At 35.6% G+C, this 22636-nt stretch overlaps 1 protein-coding gene across 2 annotated transcripts in view; it reads left to right on the top strand.

The window, feature by feature from the left end:
* The window catches only part of LOC147072035 (lamin-C-like), a 34656-nt gene that overhangs the window by 7256 nt on the left and 4764 nt on the right, over nucleotides 1-22636 (top strand). Inside the window, exons 2-9 of one of the 2 annotated variants that reach the window (XR_015070586.1) lie at nucleotides 8252-8384; nucleotides 9179-9316; nucleotides 10431-10613; nucleotides 10744-10884; nucleotides 19124-19329; nucleotides 19884-20118; nucleotides 20277-20498; nucleotides 21005-21253. Coding sequence is in view for 1 of the 2 variants with exons in the window: in XM_085946564.1 (XP_085802690.1) it covers nucleotides 8252-8384; nucleotides 9179-9316; nucleotides 10431-10613; nucleotides 10744-10884; nucleotides 19124-19329; nucleotides 19884-20118; nucleotides 20277-20498; nucleotides 21005-21112 (1366 nt within the window). In the remaining variant the exon portion in view is untranslated. The remainder of the gene's footprint in view (nucleotides 1-8251; nucleotides 8385-9178; nucleotides 9317-10430; nucleotides 10614-10743; nucleotides 10885-19123; nucleotides 19330-19883; nucleotides 20119-20276; nucleotides 20499-21004; nucleotides 21254-22636) is intronic. The other variant, XM_085946564.1, reaches the window with a different exon arrangement.

Here is a 22636-nt window from a genome sequence, read left to right as displayed (position 1 = left end):
ATCTTGAATATATAAAGCATAAAGATAATGTTCCTCACTAAATATCACTGTATCTCCGACGTTACGACCTATCCACACCATAATATTATAATCATTGATTATGATTATTACCATGGTAAAATGTATATCACATTATGAAAAATGTGTAAAATTCGCGTATCAATTTATCACTATCGATCTTGGGTAGCGGGGGGGGGGGGGCATACGTCATACACAATAAGTACCTGCCTAAGGGCTTGCTTACACAGGCTTAGTACTAATCATCAGTATTCGCAACTCGCACTACTGCAGGCACGTGTAAACATACCGAATACTAATGCTTATTTTATTACCAATCCGACTAATGATTTTACTAAGCCCATGAAAAATAAGCCCATCGTGCGGGCGTACACGGTCGCCAGCATTCACAAAAACGTGACGTTTGTACTGAGCCGTGTAAACAAGCCCTTGTTCACAAATATTAGGTATTCGATGTTGTTGATATTTGACTGATTAAAATATGTACTTAATTGCGAAACGACGATATTAAAGATAAAACTGCTTTCGCCGATATTATAGTAGAAGTACACACTACTTATGTATATTTATGTACTTTACTTAAATTACGTCAATTAGGGATTTGGAAATAGGAAATAAAGTTCATCCATATTAAGGTGAAGGCTCTGTCTACCAGAGGCACCTTGAAAGCTTCGTATTTTTCCGCTAGGTGACTGGTAGTCAGAGCAATTCACCTTAAAAATGGGATGATTAGTTGAATGTCAGTAAAAGAGGATCATACAAGGACAAAAATATGATTTTATTATTAAAAGCAGAACACTGGAACAAATTATTATTTTCAAATGACCCCTGGACCCTGTGAAATTAATTACATATACGCATTGCTAGTATGCTAAACTGATAAAGTTGTTAATCATACAATCATGGCGTGCTCTTCGTTTTGGTATTCTGTCAAACACAGTACTTTACAATCTATTCGATGGTTGTTTTCTAGTCGAATGTTTTCAAACCTTTTAGGTTTACGGCAGCATTGAAAAAATCTCCACAATACCAACTAGGGTAGTTTGACAAGTTTATTAAATGTATATTATTATGTTGCCACAATGCGTAAAATAATTGCTGTCAAGTATCATTCTTCAAACAACTTCTGTGGAAATTTCAGTCAGATCTGACGCGTAATTAACATTTGACAGTCGCCTAAATTGTACACTTTAGTGTTTGCGGCAGCAATGGAGAAGAAAATAAACCAGTTCACGGGGTCTGCACCAGCGTTGAAGATTGTTTTAAGATTAATTAGTTTAAATGTGGCCGTACTAGCAGCACCAAGGATGAATAATTGTGTCTGGACATCCAGCCCAATTGATATCACAATATGGAGTATTTTTTTTAATCGGTGTTAGAAGTTATACTTCTTTGGCGTAACAAAACAAAAAATAACAAAACAATTACCTGAGTCTATTAATATTATAGTGGATTAGGTTGATGAAAACGTACGCGATTCGCCTGTGTCTCATAGCACATGATAATTGTAATTTAATTATTGTATTGGATCATATCCATTGACCAAACTCATCTTTGCCATACAGCGGTTAATATCGATTCAGAAGTGCCCATGATGAATTAATAAAAAAACTAATTTTATTATATTTTTTGAATTGTTTACCAACTCAACATTCACAAAATTTATTTATTTATTGATATATAATTGTACTCATAAATAATACTTACATAATTATAGTCTCAAATCTTGATACACAATCTTTACAATGAAAAATAAATATACACTCCAATATAAGAATATAAATTAACAGTGTTGAATGTTAGTCTCCAGAAATTTGTTTATAAACATATATATTATTTATTATGATGACACAATATTGGTTATGTTTACAACACGTGCTGTTTACTTGGTTGTATTGAACGACTAACTAAATGACACTATGCACATGCGCATATACCCTTGAGACCGAAATGAATATAATCATAATAATAAATTATGTGTTGCATCGACGCGCGCAACTTACGTCACACGCCAAACGTGTTAAATCAGCGCGCGCAACTTCGTCACACGCCAAAAATAGTACGCTGCTATGTTTTCCCAAACGCGCCAAAAGAAATATAACTTCAAAAATCACGGTATTGTACATAATCTTGTGCATGCATGCGCATATACATACTGCGGTTTCTCTATCGAGACACACGTCACCGCGGTTTTTTCTGGAGCTCAAACCGTTGCAATACCGTCAGCATGCTAAAAGCGTATGACGTTTGCCGAACACAGTTTTTAGGTACCTACAATTTATTAACTATTACATTGCGATGTCTACGGCCTACGCCACTGATCTCGACGCGGAATTTAGGTAACTTATTGGCCGCATTGTGTTTTTTATTGCAGGCGAAACGAATTAGCCAAGGTCATTCGATATTTTAAATTTAACGGGTCGTTTCATACGCCTCGAAAAAGCTCAATCGGATTATTATTATCCGTAATAATATGAAGTACCTACCTACTACGTGTGTAACGTATGTGTTAATCTTTTTGTACGACCGATTTCGGATATTATCATTTTACGAATTTATAAAATTATGACTTTTATGCAAAAATAGTATTAATATTGCAAAACGTATTGTTAGTTGAATTAAAACGTATACCTATCGATATAAATAAATTGCGTGGTTGACGATGCTAGGTGTGCCGCGGTGCATTGCTTTAAAAACACAGATAATTTTGTATATTATACCTACAATACTTACTTAATAGCCAAATTTGCGTGCATCCGAGAATCCTTAAAAAATTTGGCTACTAATAATTATGACATTCCATTTCAGATCGCAATCGATGGTCTTTTTTATCAGTTTCGCGCATTTATTTTTCCATTTTAGATCAGAATCTCGAATTCACATTACGTTATCGATCAAACTTTATCATCTATTTCAAAATTATAGAAATTTACGGTACGGAAATGCCAAAACTAACAGTATGTACTTTTGGCATAGTTACTATTATAATATTATGTACCTATCTCATATATACCTATTGTACATCATACACGGACCAATTTGTTATTATTACAAAATATAATTATACTACGGTTGGCAACACTGATATCGATTATAACTTTTATAGCTAAAGCCGCGTTGACACGGTCTAAGTACGATCCAAGTACACTTGGACCGAGCGCCATCCAAGCGCACTCGTACGGTACATCTTCATATAAATTACTCCTATCCAAGCTACTTGGACCGCGTCCTACTCATCCAAGCTAGCTTCGATAGGAATCATTAGTATGAAGATGTCTCATACGAGTGCGCTCCGTACAAGTCAACTTGGATCGTGTCAACGCGGCTTAACGAAAGGAATGACAGTACATACACACTTCGACCCTGCCATTGGGTAATCAATTTAATGTTATTAGTGTTATTACTCATTATAATGCATCTGCCGTGGATAGTACCATAATACCATTGTTTTGACAAGTTCGACTAGCATATTTTTTACTATGTAGGTATTTATAAAATTTATTTGTTCCATACTTACAAACCTTCTTTCTGCCAATGCTTTTGATTAATCCTTGCAACCAACCAACCATCCAGCTAGCCATTCGTCAGTGCAAAAATATTTTTAAATTGCACTATTCAGAGCTATTCATAACCATTTTTCGTCAGTGCAAAAATATTTTTAAATTGCACTATTCAGAGCTATTCATAACCATTTTGGGAAGTGTGTCAATGCTAAAACACCACTACATCGATTTATTATTTTAAATGCCACCTGGCAGTAGATTTTTATCGGGTCGGGTCCCTGCAAATAGATGAAAACGGATCGGCGTGCTTTTCATGTAAAATACAATCAAGTTATCACACAAAATTTGGTAGTCTAGGCAACGTAGCCTTGTGAATTTTTATGAGGACAGGTTTTTGAGAACTACAATGACGTAAGCCTCGAATAATCTTTACTGTTCTCGGTAACCGAGGCAGTCATGCCGAACATTTTTTTTTTCGTAATTGTTATCCCAATATTTTTAGTTGGTTATTATTTTCATTAAACGATTCATGGCAATGTCTGGTATATCTGTCTACGGTCATTCACTTTGCTTATATTTAAATTAATTTACAAAAGTCTTACATTCCAAAATTGTATGAAAAATATTTTTCAGGTTTTATACTAGTGCTTATTGGGTACTAATCTGACGAATCTATCTCAAAAGTGTTGCTCAAAAGGTGACACACTTCGGCAACCTGTTCAGGTGGACATTGTCACTATTATGTTTTCTCTAAAAGCATAGAATATAGATACATATTACATAAATAGGTATTTCGTCAATAATATTTAATAGCGTAGGTATTACTGGGTTCTAATTCTATTTAGTAGATATTGTGACATTTTGTTGTAATGCCCTTTATTTGAAATTTTTATCTCTGACGTATTCTGAATTAAGAAGGAGTCAGCCAACGGGTCCCACGCACATGTGCTGCGAGCACGTTAATTTCATGCTCTTTGCTAAAGTTCTCAACATGTTACCAACTTACTGAATAACATTTTTTTTTAAATTCTTGTGTTTGTGTTGGCATTATGATGGTCACATTACTTTCTTTTTACAGAGATTCCCAAATTTATTTGGGAATCTCACTCACTCACTCTTTTCAGGGGAAAAAAATATACGTAACACTCTCTTGGAAATCTAAATCCTTTAGAAGACAGATGCAATGGCGGATTTGCATTATTGTATGTATCTACCTGTGGAGTACGTAACATAATAAAAAAGGTGTTGTGAATAAGATGCCCGGACACTTATACCATGTAACATACGCATTAAACACAAATAATACAATTCAAGATACCGAAACACAATTAAAATAAGATTTTCAAATTATTATTTTTGTATGCAGCATTCTTATATCATTCGCCAGTTAATTTCTCTCGGTTTGGAAAATATAATAATCACTACGAATTTAATTATAGTGTTACCCAACATGTCATGAAACATGTACGAATTTTCAACATTTTCTTCTGTTTTTTGCTTCCACCGCCTCCCTTATTAATACAATTATTATGCTATGTATTGGTTCCCCCCCTGGCAGTGTTGCCAAGTCAAAATTTAAAATACCAGTAGATTTTGCAAAGTGTAGTATGATTAGATAATATGATTTAAGACTAATGAGAATAACAATAACAAATATAATTAATTTATTATAAACAATGATGATGTTAGTGGGTAAAATGGCGCTCTTGGGTAGAGTTACAATGCTTTCTTTATCAATGTAGAATGTCAGTCATCAAAAAAGGAGGTGCGTAAATCATTTCAAGTTTATTATTCAAATAATCATCAGTTTACTTACAATTATGGAAAAACACAAATTTAATATCAGTAGATTTCTTGAATTTCGAGAAAAAATCAAAAATTCAGTATATTGGCAAAAAATATCAGTAAATCTACTGAATTTTCAGTAGATATGGCAACAATGCCCCCTGGGTCGCTCCAGCAGCCTATTGTTATAACTTGCGAGCTGAAGTCGCCCGGTCGGCATGACGTCATATGACATCATTGTGACGTACTACCGGAGTGATAATAGCATTCGAGAAATTAACGCTACTCAAATACTGGCGTTATCCATTGTCCCCATACACAAATAGGTGTTTCAGCATAATAATATCTATGGTGAGCCGTGTGCGTTGGGCGGCTTGCCTCGAGCGTGTATTGGCTTACGTCACAGTTACGTCATGTCGTCGGGTGACTTCATACCACAAGTTATAACATAGGGCTGCAGCACTAGCAACGGTATCACCACTTTAGGAAACACTGAATGGCACAATGATGAGAATGTTATGTGTAATTATTTATCTTTCGGTAGTTGTACGCTAATTTGAGACGGGCAAGATAACCGATCGCGATTGGAGACGGAGACCCAATATTGACAGGATTGTACCAACGACTACTATGGAGTGCCATATACCTATTTTATTTTGCATTGTAGGATTCCTGTAGCTATGTGAGACTATTTTTATGCATATATTAGCAAACTCCCCCATCGTTTCATTGGACCGGAAAAATAGGGAATGGTTTTAGATTTTAGACGCTTTCGATTTTATTCCGGGAGGGGGGGGGGTATGTGTGACGATCCATCGATTGCTGACCTTTCCTCGATAATGTATAACAATATAATATTATTTTATTACAGTATTGTGACGTGAAACCGGTCTCGGAATCACTGAATTTCCGTGTATTATTTTTACATGTTTAGTACCTAGTATTAATATTGTTTATGCTTGGATAAATGTGGTAGTGCTGCCGTGTCGTATTTGTTGACTGGAGCACACGGTCGTTCTCTGGTTCTCGGCCGTTGGATTCTTGTATGTACGAGTATTCAAAATACATCGTTGGACTCTTCCTCCCCTCCCTTGAAGCAGAAATGATCAACAATTTTATTCACGTCACACGCGTTGCCATAATTTATAAATAGTCTAGCTCTAGCATATTATCTTCTCCTAAATTCGTCATTTTTATTTATAGTGTTTTATACATATCTTGAAACTACATAATTCAGGCAAAATTAAATTTCGTTGACAACAGGAATTCTAATTCCAGTAATTATAATTATTTATTTATACTACCAAATCTTTACCATCTTAACTTTTTCACTGATCAAAATATGACCCACCCTACTTACATTACCATACCCTTCTTGGTGTTTGGTCGTAGCTCCAACAATTATTTGGACAACGCGCTCAATTGAGATTGATATTCCGCTTCCCCTGTCTCCAAGTAGAAATTACTCTTTTATTTTATTCGAACTCCGAATGAGATACCTATATTGAATTAACTGGATGACTTATCTTATAACGTATGTACCTAGGTATATCATTTCGTTAAAAACAAAACATAACCCTCGTCATGTGGGTGGGTGCATTTTGAAATAATATTTTCGGTAAGAGAGTGTTAGTGTAGGTAGGTGTGTTCGTCCCACGTTAACGTAATATACCGTGCTATTTTCGTCTAAGGAAACGTGGTTTCGTTATTTTAATTTGTAATGCTTTGATAATATGGTAAACATAATAATATTGCTCTGAGTTGTGGTTTTAATCTTCAAATAAAATTCTGATTGGGAAAATTTCGGTTCTATGTTATAATTATTAGATTGCCATTTGATATCGTTTAAAAAAAAAACATTCCGATGTCATCGTCATCCCGGTGAAGAGACATGTACGTGCTCTGAGTATTTATAATCACTACTCGTAGTCGTAACTGCCTATTTTTGATGGTTCCTCATTCGAATATTTTTATGCTATGACATCATCTTGATCATCTAAAAAGTGGGGATGGTTAATTTGCAAGATTATCGTGACGAAATTGACATTACGTCAATCGACGAGATAATTTAAATGTGTGGTTCATTATTGACTAGGTGTTCTGTCCACTAGATGTTATCAATAATATGTTTGATGCGTCAATTTTTCGCAGTTCGCACGTTTTTTTCGATTGCGTAACGTGTCGTGCTTTCGTGTTGTTTTCCCGCGTTTTTTTTATTTTGTTGCCAGCAAAATAAAATGTGTAAAAGCAAGGTACAAATAATTTTATTTCAACAAGTTTAGCGATAGCGATTTTTATGGTGACTACTATACATAAGTCAACTTTTTATATAGTAGAAGTAGATGATAATACGTGTTGACGTGTATGTTTTGTTATTTTTGTGGGCCGTTTCATTGTGAATAGTTTTGTCTCATGACAACTACATGAATTATTATGTCGCCAGCAAACAAAAACTGTTCGCATGAGAAACAAAAGAATTCCATTTAATACCATTCTGCCTCTGTTAGAAACAAACTAATCAGATGTAGGTATTTCATATCTTCTGTCAGTTTGGAAATTATAAAGACTAAAATTACATTGCGCATAATCATGGCCCCCACAAAGGGGGGCTGACAGGGCTCTAGCCTGGGGGCCCGGGCTCAGGTAGAGCCCGGCGTGGCGAATCGAGCAGATAAGTGAATTAAACACACATCACAAATCCTCTCGAATAGGAAAAAAAAGCTACTGCTACTGTACAGCGTCACACTGCCTTTATCTTTAGCGATAGGTAGGGGGCCCGTCAAAGATCCTAGCCTGGGGGCCCGCTTCAGGATGTGGGGACCATGCACATAATATAAGGTGTATGCTTAAGATTTCTGGTACTCGACCTTACTATGAGAGCAAAGTTCTTGTGTTGGTTTAATTGTTTTATTAAAGGATTTCATTAATTTTGGTTTCTTCTTTAGTCTTGAGAAGAAGACCAAAGATCTGGCCAATGCTGAAGGCGCAGTCAGACTCTTCGAATCCCGTGCATCAGAACTCAGCGGCAAGTACAGCACTGCTGTCACCGAAAGGAAGAAGGCTCAGGATGAAGCATTGGTAAACATCTTCGTCTCCTCGTTATGATCTCTCTCCACGTGTTTGTTTGTTTCATATTTAACAGTCACTTTATGCAGAACTAACCCAACTGAGAGACTATGAATCTGTCAGTCGAGCCCTACATCGCCAGATTGCGAACACCTAATAGCGAATAGATTGACTTGTCGCACACAAAGTGCAAGACTACCACCTTTTCAAATAATGTACATTGAGATTAGAGTTTTCAGTCAAGGCTAACTATTTACTCATACTCAAAAAAGGATGCTCCACACCTAATATAGGGTTAGGGTCCCATGATACACCTGATTAAGGCCGGGTGTGGTTTGGTGTGCCATTGACTTTGATGTTACTTTTATTATTGCGGATAGACCTGCTGTAAAACCTCAAGTGATATGCTAAATGTTGGTAAAAATACTGTCTTTATTATAACATTTATTTTACTCATGAAAATTACATATTTTTCCCTATACTCTTACAAACAGTCTCATATTTCAAGTATCATTTCATAAATAACCATGTAACTTAATATTGCAAACTTCAATATCAATCTTGACATTATTTATTACATAATCCTCAGTGTCATTCCATCATTTGCAGTGGAGCAGTTTTTGATTTCGAGTGTGTTGGAACTATTGGAAAATTGAAGTATCTACATTATTGAAATTCCTGCATTCATGATGATGGTATTTGATTAAGGATGTATGGTTAAATAACTTTATAATAATATATTACTACCCGCTGATGAATGAAGTCATGAAACAATGTTATTAATTTATTTGTTGCCTTTTATTCAGGACTTGGGCAGAGAGCTGGAGAAGCTTCGGAAACAATTGGCAGACACGAGGAAGATTCAGGAAGAGGAAACCCTGTGCCGCATAGATTTGGAGAACACCTTACAGAGTGTACGCGAGGAAGCTATGTTTAAAGATCAGGTATGTAACAGTGGTTTTTAAACATTTTCATGTCATGGCCCTTCATGTACATACATGTACAAATGATTTTCTCATAGCGTCCTAAAAATACCAATTGGGATGTCTGTAAGTCTGAATAAGTCCGCTGTTTACTACTTGGTTTCTCTAATTTTGGAAGCCAATTAGATACAGCTTCCCCCATTTTCTGTTCCACTTTGAATTTTTGGTACTGTTCGGTTATACGGAATACAGCGGAAAACGCATTTTGAAAATAGCCGATAAACTGGATTATTTGTTAGTTTAACCTAACCTAAACTAACAAATAATCCAGTTTATCGGCAATTTTCAAAATGCGTTTTCCTTTGTATTCCGTATAACCGAACAGTACCGAATTTTTTAGTAATATATGAACCTTCTCCGAACATCCGTATTCATAAATTTTGTTGTATTATATTGTCACAAGACAGCCTTAACCTCTGAAATTTTATTTATTTCTTTTTATTTTTGAAATGTGTTATTTACCAGTGGAGGCGATTCAATTTGATATCTCAAGTATCAAGAGTTTTATTTTGAAAACACCCTTTAATGGCTGACTTTTTATACAATTTACCATTTTTAAACACTATCATAATTACCACAATTAAGTTCAAAGAAAGATTTCTCAGCTTTCAAAAAGTTTGCAGCACTTTACGGCGAGCATGAAATCTTTTGGGGTTCGACCGTAATATTTTATATCAGAACAGGAATCATACACACTCTGGTCCACACCAAACAAGGTTTTGGAAAGAGTTGCTCTTGGGTTACTCAGCACAATGAACCTGCCACCAAAAGTTTGTTACACCACTGAAACACCGCATAACAGGTGTGGAAACGTGGCGGGTGGGAGAGGGAAAAGCAAGTGCTTTTTTTTTATTACTAGCGATTGGTACAGTAAACACAAAGATTTGGTTCGTGGATTGTATCCGTACGTATATGTACGAATACGCGCTCACCGGCTGCCAGGTAATTAGTACGGCTCCCCATCCGCACACATACCATCGACCAACCGAATTATTGTTTTTACTGTACCTGTATACAATTCCGTTACAGCTTATTGGAATATTAATAATGTTGCTATCATTGTGTGATTGGACAGGTTTACCAGCAAGAGCTAACAGAGACGAGGACACGGCGACAGGTGGACATCAGTGAGATTGATGGACGTTTGGCGCAGCAGTATGAGCAGAAGCTCCAGCAGTCGCTCCAGGAGCTGAGAGATCAGCAAGAAGCACACGTGCGCGCCAACCGAGAGGAACTGGAAGGCCGCTACGACAGCAAAGTATGCACTTTCAAACAATTGTCATTTGCTACTTTCATTTGGCTCACTTTGTCATTATCATTTTCAACAAGAATTTAATGATATTTTTTGTTTATTAATTAGTTATTAATGCAAAATGGTCCCATTGCAGCTGAAGGCACTGCAAGCGGCGGCCAACCGCAACAGCAATGCAACAGACATTGCTGTGGAGGGAATGCGCAACGCCCGCATGCAGGTGGACACACTCAACATACGCGTGTCCGAGCTCGAATCCCTCAACTCCACCCTTAATGTGAGTATTTACATAACTTCAAGTATTGCGACAGCTATTTTGCATTCTATTTAATGTGATCATGAAGTATTTCAATTGTAGTTATCGCCGCCTCTCATTTAAAGTCTGAAATTCTCATATTGGATCTAACCCGTAACCAATGAACAATATTAAATTTGAAAGGTGTTTCATTGACCACCTCTAGTTTTAATAACAGTCTATAGTCAAAATAGCCATTATCATTAAATGGAGTTTTTTCTTATATGAATTGAGACTAATGAAAAGACAATAGCACCCATGAATTATGAGGCAGTAGATCAATGATCCGAATCGTGCATCTGGAAAATTCACTTTGTTTTTAGTTGGTTATGGATTGTACAATTATAGGTTCGTTTCTTTCAACATGAACGAAACAAATCAAATTAAACCATAGACAATATACATACAAATTGTAGTTGACCGGAAATGGTTTGAGATTTGACGTTTGGTTCAGTGTATCATTGAAAATCAAACCGTTCTCGGACCATCAGAAATGGTTTGACATGAAACGTCAAACCAATTCGGACGATCCATAGACTAATGGCAATCTGTCAAAGTGTTGATAAGCATTATTCGGCATTTATATATCGTGAGGTGTTCATATTAATATGTTAGATATTTACACCATAGGAGTTCACTTGAATTATATGTATTATAGATTAATAATCAATACCTATTATTCATAAGTAACCATACGCGAACAAGACGCCGCTTTTGGTCTTATTATCTCAAAATCCAGCACTATTTTCTATGCAAGTTCGATTTAATATCATTACTATAATTATTATGTCAGACAAAAAATTTATTTTCATTTTATTTATATTTTGTAACGGAGATTCTAAACTACAAACTGTGTTTAATCAACCCGGAATGATCTTTATATTACCTAACGAATTTAATATGTTCGATTGTCGTCTAAGTCACAATATCATACTGTCGACATGAACAATAGTGGTCAATTATGAAAAGCTCTAATCAAAAGTAATTTTAAAAAACTCGTCATACCTATAAATCTTATAAATTAACTAAATGGCTACCTATTTATGAAGCATTCTTTATATTTTGTATATTTAAAATGAATGAATACGACAGTTTGTTAAATTTGTATTATTGTAGACCACGATAGGAGGTTAGAATTTCATAACAAGTTGACGTTTCAAATATGTTTCTGTTTTAGAGACTAATATATTATGAATTAATTTTAAGTACTGGCAACACTAATTAGTTGTCAGAAAAGCGTTTCCGTGGACATTCTACCAAACGGTTCCAAATCAAATAAATCCAACGGTGCCATTTGATTCGTTCAGTTCAGGTTCAATGATACGAACTATATGTAACTAACAACTTTACTGTGCTCTAATAAGTAGAGAAAGAAAAATTTTGGCAAAGGTATGCTTATGTTAGTTTAAGCCTGAACAATCCCCGAACATTGTAGGAAGAATATTGTGTCATTATACCACATCTCTTTCCTGTCATGTGATTATGATATAGGTCACATATTATAACCGTATGAAATATTATTATTTTAAACCTCTTATTCACATTAATGTGAGGAGCTAATTATCAAACACGGCCAAGTCACATTCACTTTTTTTTTCAGGAAAAGCGAATGTTTGTTTGACTACCTTTTCATGACATTTTATGTTTTTATGCAATCTATACAGCTTCCTATACTCTCAACAAGACAATTGAAAAGATAAAATATTATTGAAGATGCTTAGTTTTGTCAGAAAATCAGCTTGAATGCATGACTTGGCCGTATTTGATACTAATGATCTGCTTTTGAAACTAAAATAAGTTTAAATTGCATTTCAAATTAAAATTTACATAGGGAATTCAGTCTTACAGCAGTTATTTTAGTTCAATATCAATCATTCTTTTATTCTTATTAATTAAAAATAAATATATTCAAATGTTTGATCAAACAAAAGAATAATTATCTATATATATAAAAGAAAGTCGGGTTAGTTACACCATTTATAACTCGAGAACGGCTGGACCGATTTTTACGATCTTTGATTTGTTGGATTTGTATCAGCTCCGAATAGCAGAATATCTATTAAAACATCGGAAAAATTCACGGAAAAGAAAATTATGAATAAAATTAATTTTCTCGTACATTTTGTATGGAAAGGCTTTTGACTAGGGATTCCAATCCCGGGATCCCGAGCTATTTTCGATACCTATGAATCCCGGGATTGATAAACATAATCCCGGGATTTCGGGATTGATTCTTTTATCAATTTTTATGGAACATAAAATAAAAGCAAAAAAATAAACTGAGTTTGAATGAAGTTTGATTTATACCCATGTGTAAATTGCCGATTTATTTTATTTTTTCACATGAATTATTAAAAATGAGAAAGATTGGAAAAAAACAACGCTTCGCACTTTTAACAAAGTAATTCCACCATGATCTCATACGTTTTACGGCAGTTTCATATTTGGCTGACTAATTAGATTTATGAAGCGGAAGGGCCATAAGTACGCCATGATTATTTGCTTCACTATTTTAAATCTCGCTAATCCATTTATTAAGTCTCTACTATCAGAAACAGCAATCTCATATTAAATTCACATTATTATTTATATTACAATATTATTTACTCCATTAAACTTATGTATTTCCAAGATTGAATGTAGATATACAATATTAACAATAAATGTCTTAAATAGTATAAATTATACTAGATTTATTTTTGACCGATTTTATCAATGTTATTTGTGAATATAAAATTTTTATATTAACAATGGAAAAAAATGCCAATCCCGGGATTGTCTAATTGTAATCCCGAAATCTCTGGATCAGAATTTTGGCTCGGGATTGGATTCCCTACTTTTGACTGACATCAATGAATTTGAACGATGAAAACCTCGCGCATTCGAAAATAAAAGAAAATCACAAAAAATTTAAATCCGTATATATATATATAATCCGAAGGCAATTGATGATGGAAATGGTGGCTTATTTTTCCTCGACGTGCCCGATGGAACTGGGAAGACATTCTTCATGTCATTGATTTTGGCTACTGTTCGTGCGAGATCCGAAAATGCTGTAGCAGTTGCTTCTTCTGGGATAGCGGCCACGTTGTTAGAAGGATGCCGAACGCCTCATTCAACGTTGAAATTGCCGACTGAAAAACCGACATGCAACATTGCGAAACACTCAGTAATGGCCAAAGTTTTGTTAGCAAGTAAAATCATCACCTGGGATGGATGCAAAATGGCGCACAAACGCGCATTGAAAGCACTCAATCGAACTATGAAAGATCTGCGCAATGACTCAAGAAGTTTTGGAGGCGCAATGATTCTACTATCTGGCGATTTTCGCCAAACACTACCAGTCATTACAAGATCGACCGCTGCTAATGAAATAAATGCTTGCCTCAAATGATCGACTCTGTGGTACTATGTGAAGACACTTCAGCTGACGACAAACATGCGAGTTGCATTGCTAAACGATCCATCTGCCGAAGATTTTTCCAAGCAATTGCTGACTATCGGTAACGGCCGTGTTCCTGTCGATGAATCGAGCGGATTGATTTCGTTTCCGCTGAATTTTTCCAATTTCATCTCAACTAAGGACGAAATCATCAACAAAGTGTTACCGAACATCATTGCTAATCACAAACATGACAATTGGTTGAGTGAACGAGCATTCTTGCGGTAAAGAACAAAGATGTGGATCACTTAAACTTCACAATTCAAAATGAAATCGTTGGTCCACTGCATTCCTTCAAATCTATCGACTGTGTAGCAAACGAAGACGAAGCAACCAACAATCCAACTGAATTTTTAAACTCATTGGATCTGCCTGGCTTGCCACCGCACAATTTACGACTGAAGGTTGGCTCGGTAGTCATCATTGAATTGAAATTGAATTACAATATGTGAACTTACCAGACCCAGGATTCGAACATGGGACCCTCGACACTATAGACCGGCGCTTAATCCACGCGGTCATCGTGTGTGTACAGTGTGTACAGTTCAATATAATTAAAATAATTTTCATTTTGATTTGATTTTTGCACATTTACTGAACTTATTCATTTTGAGTATTCATTTTAACTTAATAAAAAACTGAATTTAATTCAGCTAATAAGTTAACACAAGATTATTGATTCTGAGGCGGTACAAAGTTTGCCGGGTCAGCTAGTTCATAATAAATAATAAAATTGCTATGCTTCATTTTTATTATCCTTATAATAAAATTATTTATTGAGCAAAGAATGGAATTGGATAGTTAACCTTTTTATCGCGACATAATTTCGCTCATGTACTTGTTCGGGCGCGCTGCGATTTTTACGATTCATAAATCATACCGAAACGTCATTAAAAATGTACCTAAAAATCCACTGAGTGGCTCTAGCTATAATAAAACATTCCTTTTAATTTTACAGCATGTGAAAATAAACAAAAAGATCGTAAATTAAGCAACAGAGCTTTAAGAAATTCTGTCATACATAATAAAGCAGGCTTGGAGTACATACCGCAGAGTGAAGTGGCCTCTATGATACCGGATAAGTGGTAGACACTTGCGCCGATGATTAATGTTCACACGTTTTTTAACACCAACACAGAACGCATCGTTATTGTTATATTATTTCCTTACAACTTGGTCTCATATTTCAGTCACACCTAATTAATGTTTATGGCTTAACTATATTTCAAAAATTGATTTTGTCATGGTAGTCATAAAAACAGGGCACAGAGCATAAAGCGACATCACATGCTTCACACATAATGTTCGTCATTTTTCTTTTTTTATCTTTAGTAGTTGAAGCAATACACACACACGACATCTTCGATATGGTTTTGTTTTATTTACTGTTGGAGGAATTTTACGGGGTAAATGTCTTAGGAGTTCTGTTTTTAAAATTATTTTTGGGTTATTAACTACACGAGTAGTTTGTGATGTCGATGGTCTTGAGGCACTGCCATATGTTTCGATTAATTGCCGGATTACGTTTAATTGAAATTCAGCTAAACTAATTTTTTTACCGGTGATAACTTTGTAAAGTATGCTACTATTTAATAAAAATAAATCTATGATGTGGAATCCAACCTTTTTATACCACTTAAGACTCTTTCGCATACACGAGAGGCTGCTCAACATCATGTCAGCTTTGTCTACCGTGCCCATATTTTTATTATAATCCACAACGCATTGTGGTTTTATAATGGGTTGTCCTGTGGCCCTATTAATTTTATCTGTCGGTACCATGGAGTCATCGTGCATGGTACTGATCATATGCACTTCCCGCCTATCATGCCATTTTAACACGAGCAATGGGCCACGGTTAAGAGATTTTACTTGTCCTTTCTTCAGTTTATCAAATTTTGGCATTGACTTTCGTGTTTTACGTACCGTGCCGCAAGCATTTGTCTTTTTTTTATGTAGAAACTGAAATAATTCTGGGCTGCTGTACCAATTATCACAAAATAGTTTATGCCCTTTACCAAAATAATCCTTCATCAAAGTGGTGACAACAGCCCCAGATATTCCCAAAAGTTCACTATCACTTATTTCGGTTTCTACACCACAATAAATAATAAAGTCTAAAATATAACCGGTTTCCACATCACAAATCACAAATAATTTGATTCCAAACCTATGTCTTTTTGACGGTATAAATTGTTTGAATATTAATCTCCCTTTAAAAACAATGATACTTTCGTCGATGCAGAGATTTTCGTTTGGTAGCATTGTTTCTTTGAATATTTTTCTGCAGTGGTCAAGAAGTGAGCGCACTTTATAAAGACGATCTCCAGTAGGGATTTGGGTATCAGAGTAATGTAGCATTTGTAGAATCAACTCATACCGATCTCTTATCATAGTTTGGCCAAATATTTTAGAATTTAATAATGGATCAGCACTCCAATGTTCTTCAATTGTGAGATGGCGATTTCTTGTCATCAACATTGATACAGCATAAAAAACATACATCTCTTCTGGGCATGTATCATACCAGGCATGGATCCTTGCATTCGGAGTGTGGGCTTGTGTGTTGAGCATATGGTTGTGGTAATTATTTGTATGGTTAACTATGGTATTCATTATTGTTTTGTTAAGAAAATGACGAAAAAATTCCATTTCTGTGGAATTTTCATTGAGCTGTACACTAGGGTTAACGCCTGAGTTGAAACTATCAAAATCGTATGTGATCGGCACGAAGGGACCCGCAGTCCACGATTGGAGTAAACTGTCTGGTGCTGCACTGGTAGACGGTTCAGCCACTCCTTCATCACTGCCTATATTGGAAGGCTCGTCAACATCGTCGGGATGTTCTACTAGCGCAGCTTCTTCATTATCACTTTCCATCTCATAGTCCGAATCCAAACATTCAACATCAGGGATAGACATTTTTATTTAAACACTAAATATGCTATTATAACTTAACAGTTTTGAGGAAATTTAAAGTTTTAATTCACTACACAATAATATTAAATTTTAATCTTAGTTCTTTATTCGACTAAAATGAGAAGAATTTTAATCATCACTTTCCTTGAAATAAAAATGAGTGGCCGTGAATTTTGAAAATCTATTCTACATTTTTTAATTTAAATTTAAATATTTTACAGATTATTATTTACTTATTCTCAATTTTTCGTATGTATTTCCATACAGTACAAAAGATTTATTATAGGAATTTTAAATTATTTATGTGTTAATAATTTCGTTTTCACTTTACAACCACTGATTTAATTCATAAAATCACTTTTCATTTAAAGAATTAACGCACATAATTAATTATTAACAGAATGGCGCATCAATAATAATTTTATAGAAAACCGTAAAAAACTTTGAAATGTATCAATCACAACACGAAAGCAATCGACTGTTGAAAATTATCACCGCACTAGCCGATTTCATGTATGAGATCATTAACATCAATTCGCGCCGGCGCAAATTGCGCAAAGCAACTAGCGGTAAATTTTGAAACCAATCATTGGAAATCTGTTTTACTCCAATATCGACAGGGTATGTGTCTTTGCTTAATTTCGAATTATCTAAAAAGTCTTATTGAAAAAAAGTCACAGATGTCAGTAAAGGAATAACCCAGCTAGTTTTTCAAACAAATTTCGACTGTATTACTCGCCGAATTACGAAAATACGGAGGTAGAAACTTATGGGCACTTCTGGATGCCCTTAGCGGTGAACGGTTTAACTATCATGGGCATTTCTAGATGCCGTTAGCGGGAGGAGGGTTAAGGCTAAACATAATAAAATACCGAATTGTCAATAACACAAATGATTAAAAATAAAATAAACATAAATATAAATTATAAAAATAGGGTCCATTTAATTTTATTGTAAATGGCATCTTATCCATTTACTATGGAAATAATAATAATCTACACTCGTCTCTTCTTTGCGGATATGGCTATTCGGAAAACACTCCGGAAGGTTATCATTTACCTCAGGTAAAGCAGAATTTTTATCGAAGACATCTTCATACCACGTCAATTAAATGGGTAAATATTATCTCAACTACTTTACGAGTTGCAAGTAAATGGATTGCCATAATAAATTATTAAAATAGCATTAAAAAACTTATACGTTTTGATATGTTTTTAATTTAACTCATAAATGTAACAATTATCATATATATTGTAAAATGAATACAAAGGTATAATTTAATTAGGTATTTTTGATTAATGTTATTTTGGCGAAATTATGTTAGAAGAGGCATGGTTTGACATTACACTAAAATTGTAGTGTTAAATAATTCACTTGTTTTGCTATTCCAGTGTTATTTTCCATTGAGATAGATTTAGTAATCATTTCCGTGCTTTATCGGGAGTAACTTCTGCAACATCTTGTTACGAAACAAGAAATTAAATTTCAATTTGCTAAACATCAGGCAAAAATAACTCCATACAAAAGATTGCCCGATTGCAAACAGCTGATTGAAATGCTGCTCCTTGATGACTTGGCCGCTTTGATAACAAGATGCCTCTGACTTAGCCGTTTGTGATATTGAAAGCACATTTTAAGTTGATTTTAATACACTGTTAGTCCGAATTGGATACTGAAATATATATTGAATTGTGGGCATTATTGAAGTTACCTACCGGAATCAATCAAAAAATGAACATCGGCCAAAACATGACTTGGCCGTGTTTGATAATGAGCTCCTCATGTAAATTTTAATGCTTGATATGTAGTTGGGTTTCGTTTAATTTTGTGCTCATTGAAAATGGTATCTGAATCTTTTAGACCCGTTGCCGTGACCTAGAAATGGCGCTGCAAGGGGAGAGGGCGCGCCATGCAGGTGACCTCGCTCAGCTGGAGGCGGAACTGTCCCGTCTGCGGGATGAGATGGCTGAGCAACTAAAGGAGTACGCCACGCTGATGGACATCAAGTGCTCCCTCGACCTCGAGATTTCCACCTACCGCACCCTGCTCGAGAGCGAAGAAGACCGGTAAATCGATAATATAAACTCGTATACAGTACTCTCTCAGTAATCCGCCACCCCAAAAACCAGGCGAGTGTCCAATTAGTGATAACGGCGGATTATAGTGCATACATACAAAGTATGGTGAAAAATTAAAAAAGCTATTTTGTAAGAAAAAAAAATTATAAATTTGTACTAGCAAACTACGGTTTTATTTATAATCAAAATCGAGTATTTACTGGATTATACCAAGTTTATTAACGAAATATTAAACAGTACATCACTTGACACAACCAGTTGTTCAGTGAGCAGATATTCTTGAATGGCTTAGGATTCCTGGCTTTCCCTGTGACCAAAAGTTTCAGCGTTGTATACTAAACTTGTAAGCGGGGCGTACTGAATTTGACAATCGAATACCGGTGAATTATAGAAGTTGATTTTGTGCTTTCAACTAGTAAAAATAACGGCGGATTATGGTAGTTGTCGGATAATCGATTACTGAGAGTGTACTGTATATTAATTATTGTATAAATACTTTTTCTTATGCATATATATTATAATATTGAAATTTAATCGATCAGATTGAACCTGACTCCCAACTCTCCGACTGAGTCAATGCAGAGCAAGTCAACATCAGGCATTGGAATGAAGCGTGGAACACCCGTGAGGGCCGTGCGCAAGCGAATGCTCCTTGATGAATCAGAGGAGAGGAGTATGCAGGACTTCACCGTGACCAGCAGCGCCAAGGGAGACATCGAGATTTCTGACGTCTGCCCTGATGGCTCATATGTTAAGATTCACAACAAAGGAAAGAAGGTGCGTTCTCATTCTTTTCTTCAAACGTGTTTTATTGTATTTTATATGTTAACTCATGGCATACTCTCGAATGCCATTCTTATCTACCAGAATTTTTTACAGAAAATATTCACAATATGAACATGAACACTTGAGTACACAACAACATTAAATTGCAGGAGATCAGCCTGTCGGGGTGGCAGTTGGTGCGCCGTGCAGGATCGCTGGAGACGCCGTTCAAGTTCCACCGCTCGGTGAAGTTGGAAGCGGGTGGCACGGCTACCGTGTGGTCGGCGGACGCAGGCCACGAGCACGAGCCGCCACATAACATTGTCATGAAAGGCCAAAAGTGGTTTGTCAGCGACAACATGGTCACCGTTGTCGTGAACAATAATCAAGAGGTATTTCAACACACCTACAACATAATATAATTTTTAATTTCGTACGTAATTTCCTATACTTCCATACCTGCGATTCAAGTTTTGAAATGACAAATATTGAATCAATTTCAATTTCATTCCCTTCTGCACCTTCGGGCCAACGCCAATAAATCAAAATATAGAATGTGGTATCTTATTAAAGGTCATAATTTTTTGAGTTTGTATGTAAAACTATTGCGTTTTGCGACAAATATTTTTTAAATAAATAATATTTTGTAGTATTACTGGTGACTACTTGTGATGGACGAGTTGTAAAGTGTGCGCTTATAAAGTCATGGGCCTCAGAATCGAATCCCGGATTCACATGATGTTTTTCAATTTGTGTTTGGAGCAAGAGCATGACCGTAATAGATTGAGCAAATTTAATGTTCCTCTTTGTGAGGCAGTTCCACATTGGATTGTAGAGCAAATTAAAAAATAATTGAAGTATCATTGGTGTACAACTCGACATTAATTTAAATTTGCAGGAAGTGGCGACATCGGAGAGACAGAGAAGACAGTTGAGCTCGAGTGCCATGCGCCACCGGGAGTTGCAGCACAAAATGCCCCGCCACGACTTCGCCGACATGGCGCAGGTGAATACTTCCACTATGAGCGCCAGGCGCTACTGGTAGCCGCCACCGCCACTCTCCACTTACCGCCCCTCTCCAACCAACACCCCACACCGCAAAGACAACCGCCGCCCCGTCTGCCGCCAATCGCCGCCTCTACGGCCGGTAAGCCCCGGGGTCTACGTCCGCATCGTCTTGTCTCACACGCTGTCTATCGCTGCTCACTCCGCTCCGACTCTCACTCATTATATCTCAGCACCGACTGTTCGTTCTCGCAATACGGCTTTAGATGTTTGCTTCTTTCTGATGGCCCATCACTGATCCCTGGCGACCAACGTGACTGTAATTTATATCATTGACTGTTTTAATGAATTGTTGCCGCGCAGGTCGCTCTCATTAAGTTCAATAAAAAAGGGTCGGAGGTGATGGATTTTACTAGAATTATCACACTATCCATGTTACTTTCTATCGTTAAGAAAGTATCAGACATCGTCAAACGTCCATAATATAATATAAACATACAAAGATAGATTCTTTGTAATCAACTCAGTCCAGCCGATGATATTATGATGATGTATCTCTAACGCTCATCGTTAATTATTCAGAAAAAAATTTATAGCTAACAATCTAATCGTTTCAGGTGCCGCAAAATATTGATCCAATTGACATATACGTGGTAGAACTCCATTATAATGGTGACAAACAAACATATGGTTATAATATGTAGTACAGTTTCAAGTTGAAATGTCAACAACAGTTTCGGGATACAAACCTTGGCATTGGAATATCACGTCCTCCAATTTCAGGGTTTGTACCTTGAGTCGGTTGTCAAAATTCATTCTCTGAAACATTAGAACTTGCATAAGTTTGTTCCTCATCATTGTGCTTCGAAATAACTGAACTAATACATACAGAGATATTTTTTACTTATCCTAAAAATATTTTTTTAACCTATAAAAACCTTGGATGTATGAATCCAAAAAAATCGATTTCTATTGTTATAACACATTTAAATATATTGTTGTCACATCAAATTATTTGTTTTAGAAAATTGCGCTTATAGGCTTCTAGTAGTGTAAACAGAACTTGCACTGAAATGCACAAACATAATATGTATGCATATTTAATTCACCAGTATCTGATACCGAGCTTTGAGAAGCTCTTTCAATACCTAGTTTGTATTAAATATAATAACATTTACTTATATAGATAGAATTCTATTATACAGAGAGCTTGTATAAAATTCTACTGAATGGTTTATCAATCGATAGCTATTTCGGTTGTCACACAATTATCAAGCCTAATGAGACTACATAGTATAGTAGTCTTTGTTAATTGGGTGACATCCAAAATAGACCAATGAAGCGATCTGTAGAATTTAATATAATTTATATTATCTATTCTAGTTATTTACATATTTGCTTTGTAAATGTCGCCTGCTGTTTTGTTCTATCGCAATATAGTGTGATAACTATATTTTTTTATCATTTTTTTTTTTAAACCATTTTGGAATATGAGTGAAAAGAATTTGTGACAACGCTCTGCTCT

The sequence above is a fragment of the Rhyacophila brunnea genome, unplaced genomic scaffold (assembly GCF_057557595.1).
Source record: "Rhyacophila brunnea isolate RB1 unplaced genomic scaffold, BYU_Rbru_1.0 scaffold_2, whole genome shotgun sequence".
Taxonomy (NCBI): Eukaryota; Metazoa; Arthropoda; class Insecta; order Trichoptera; family Rhyacophilidae; genus Rhyacophila; species Rhyacophila brunnea.
Note: the sequence above shows the minus strand (reverse complement) of the source record. Positions and strands in the feature narration are given on the sequence as shown.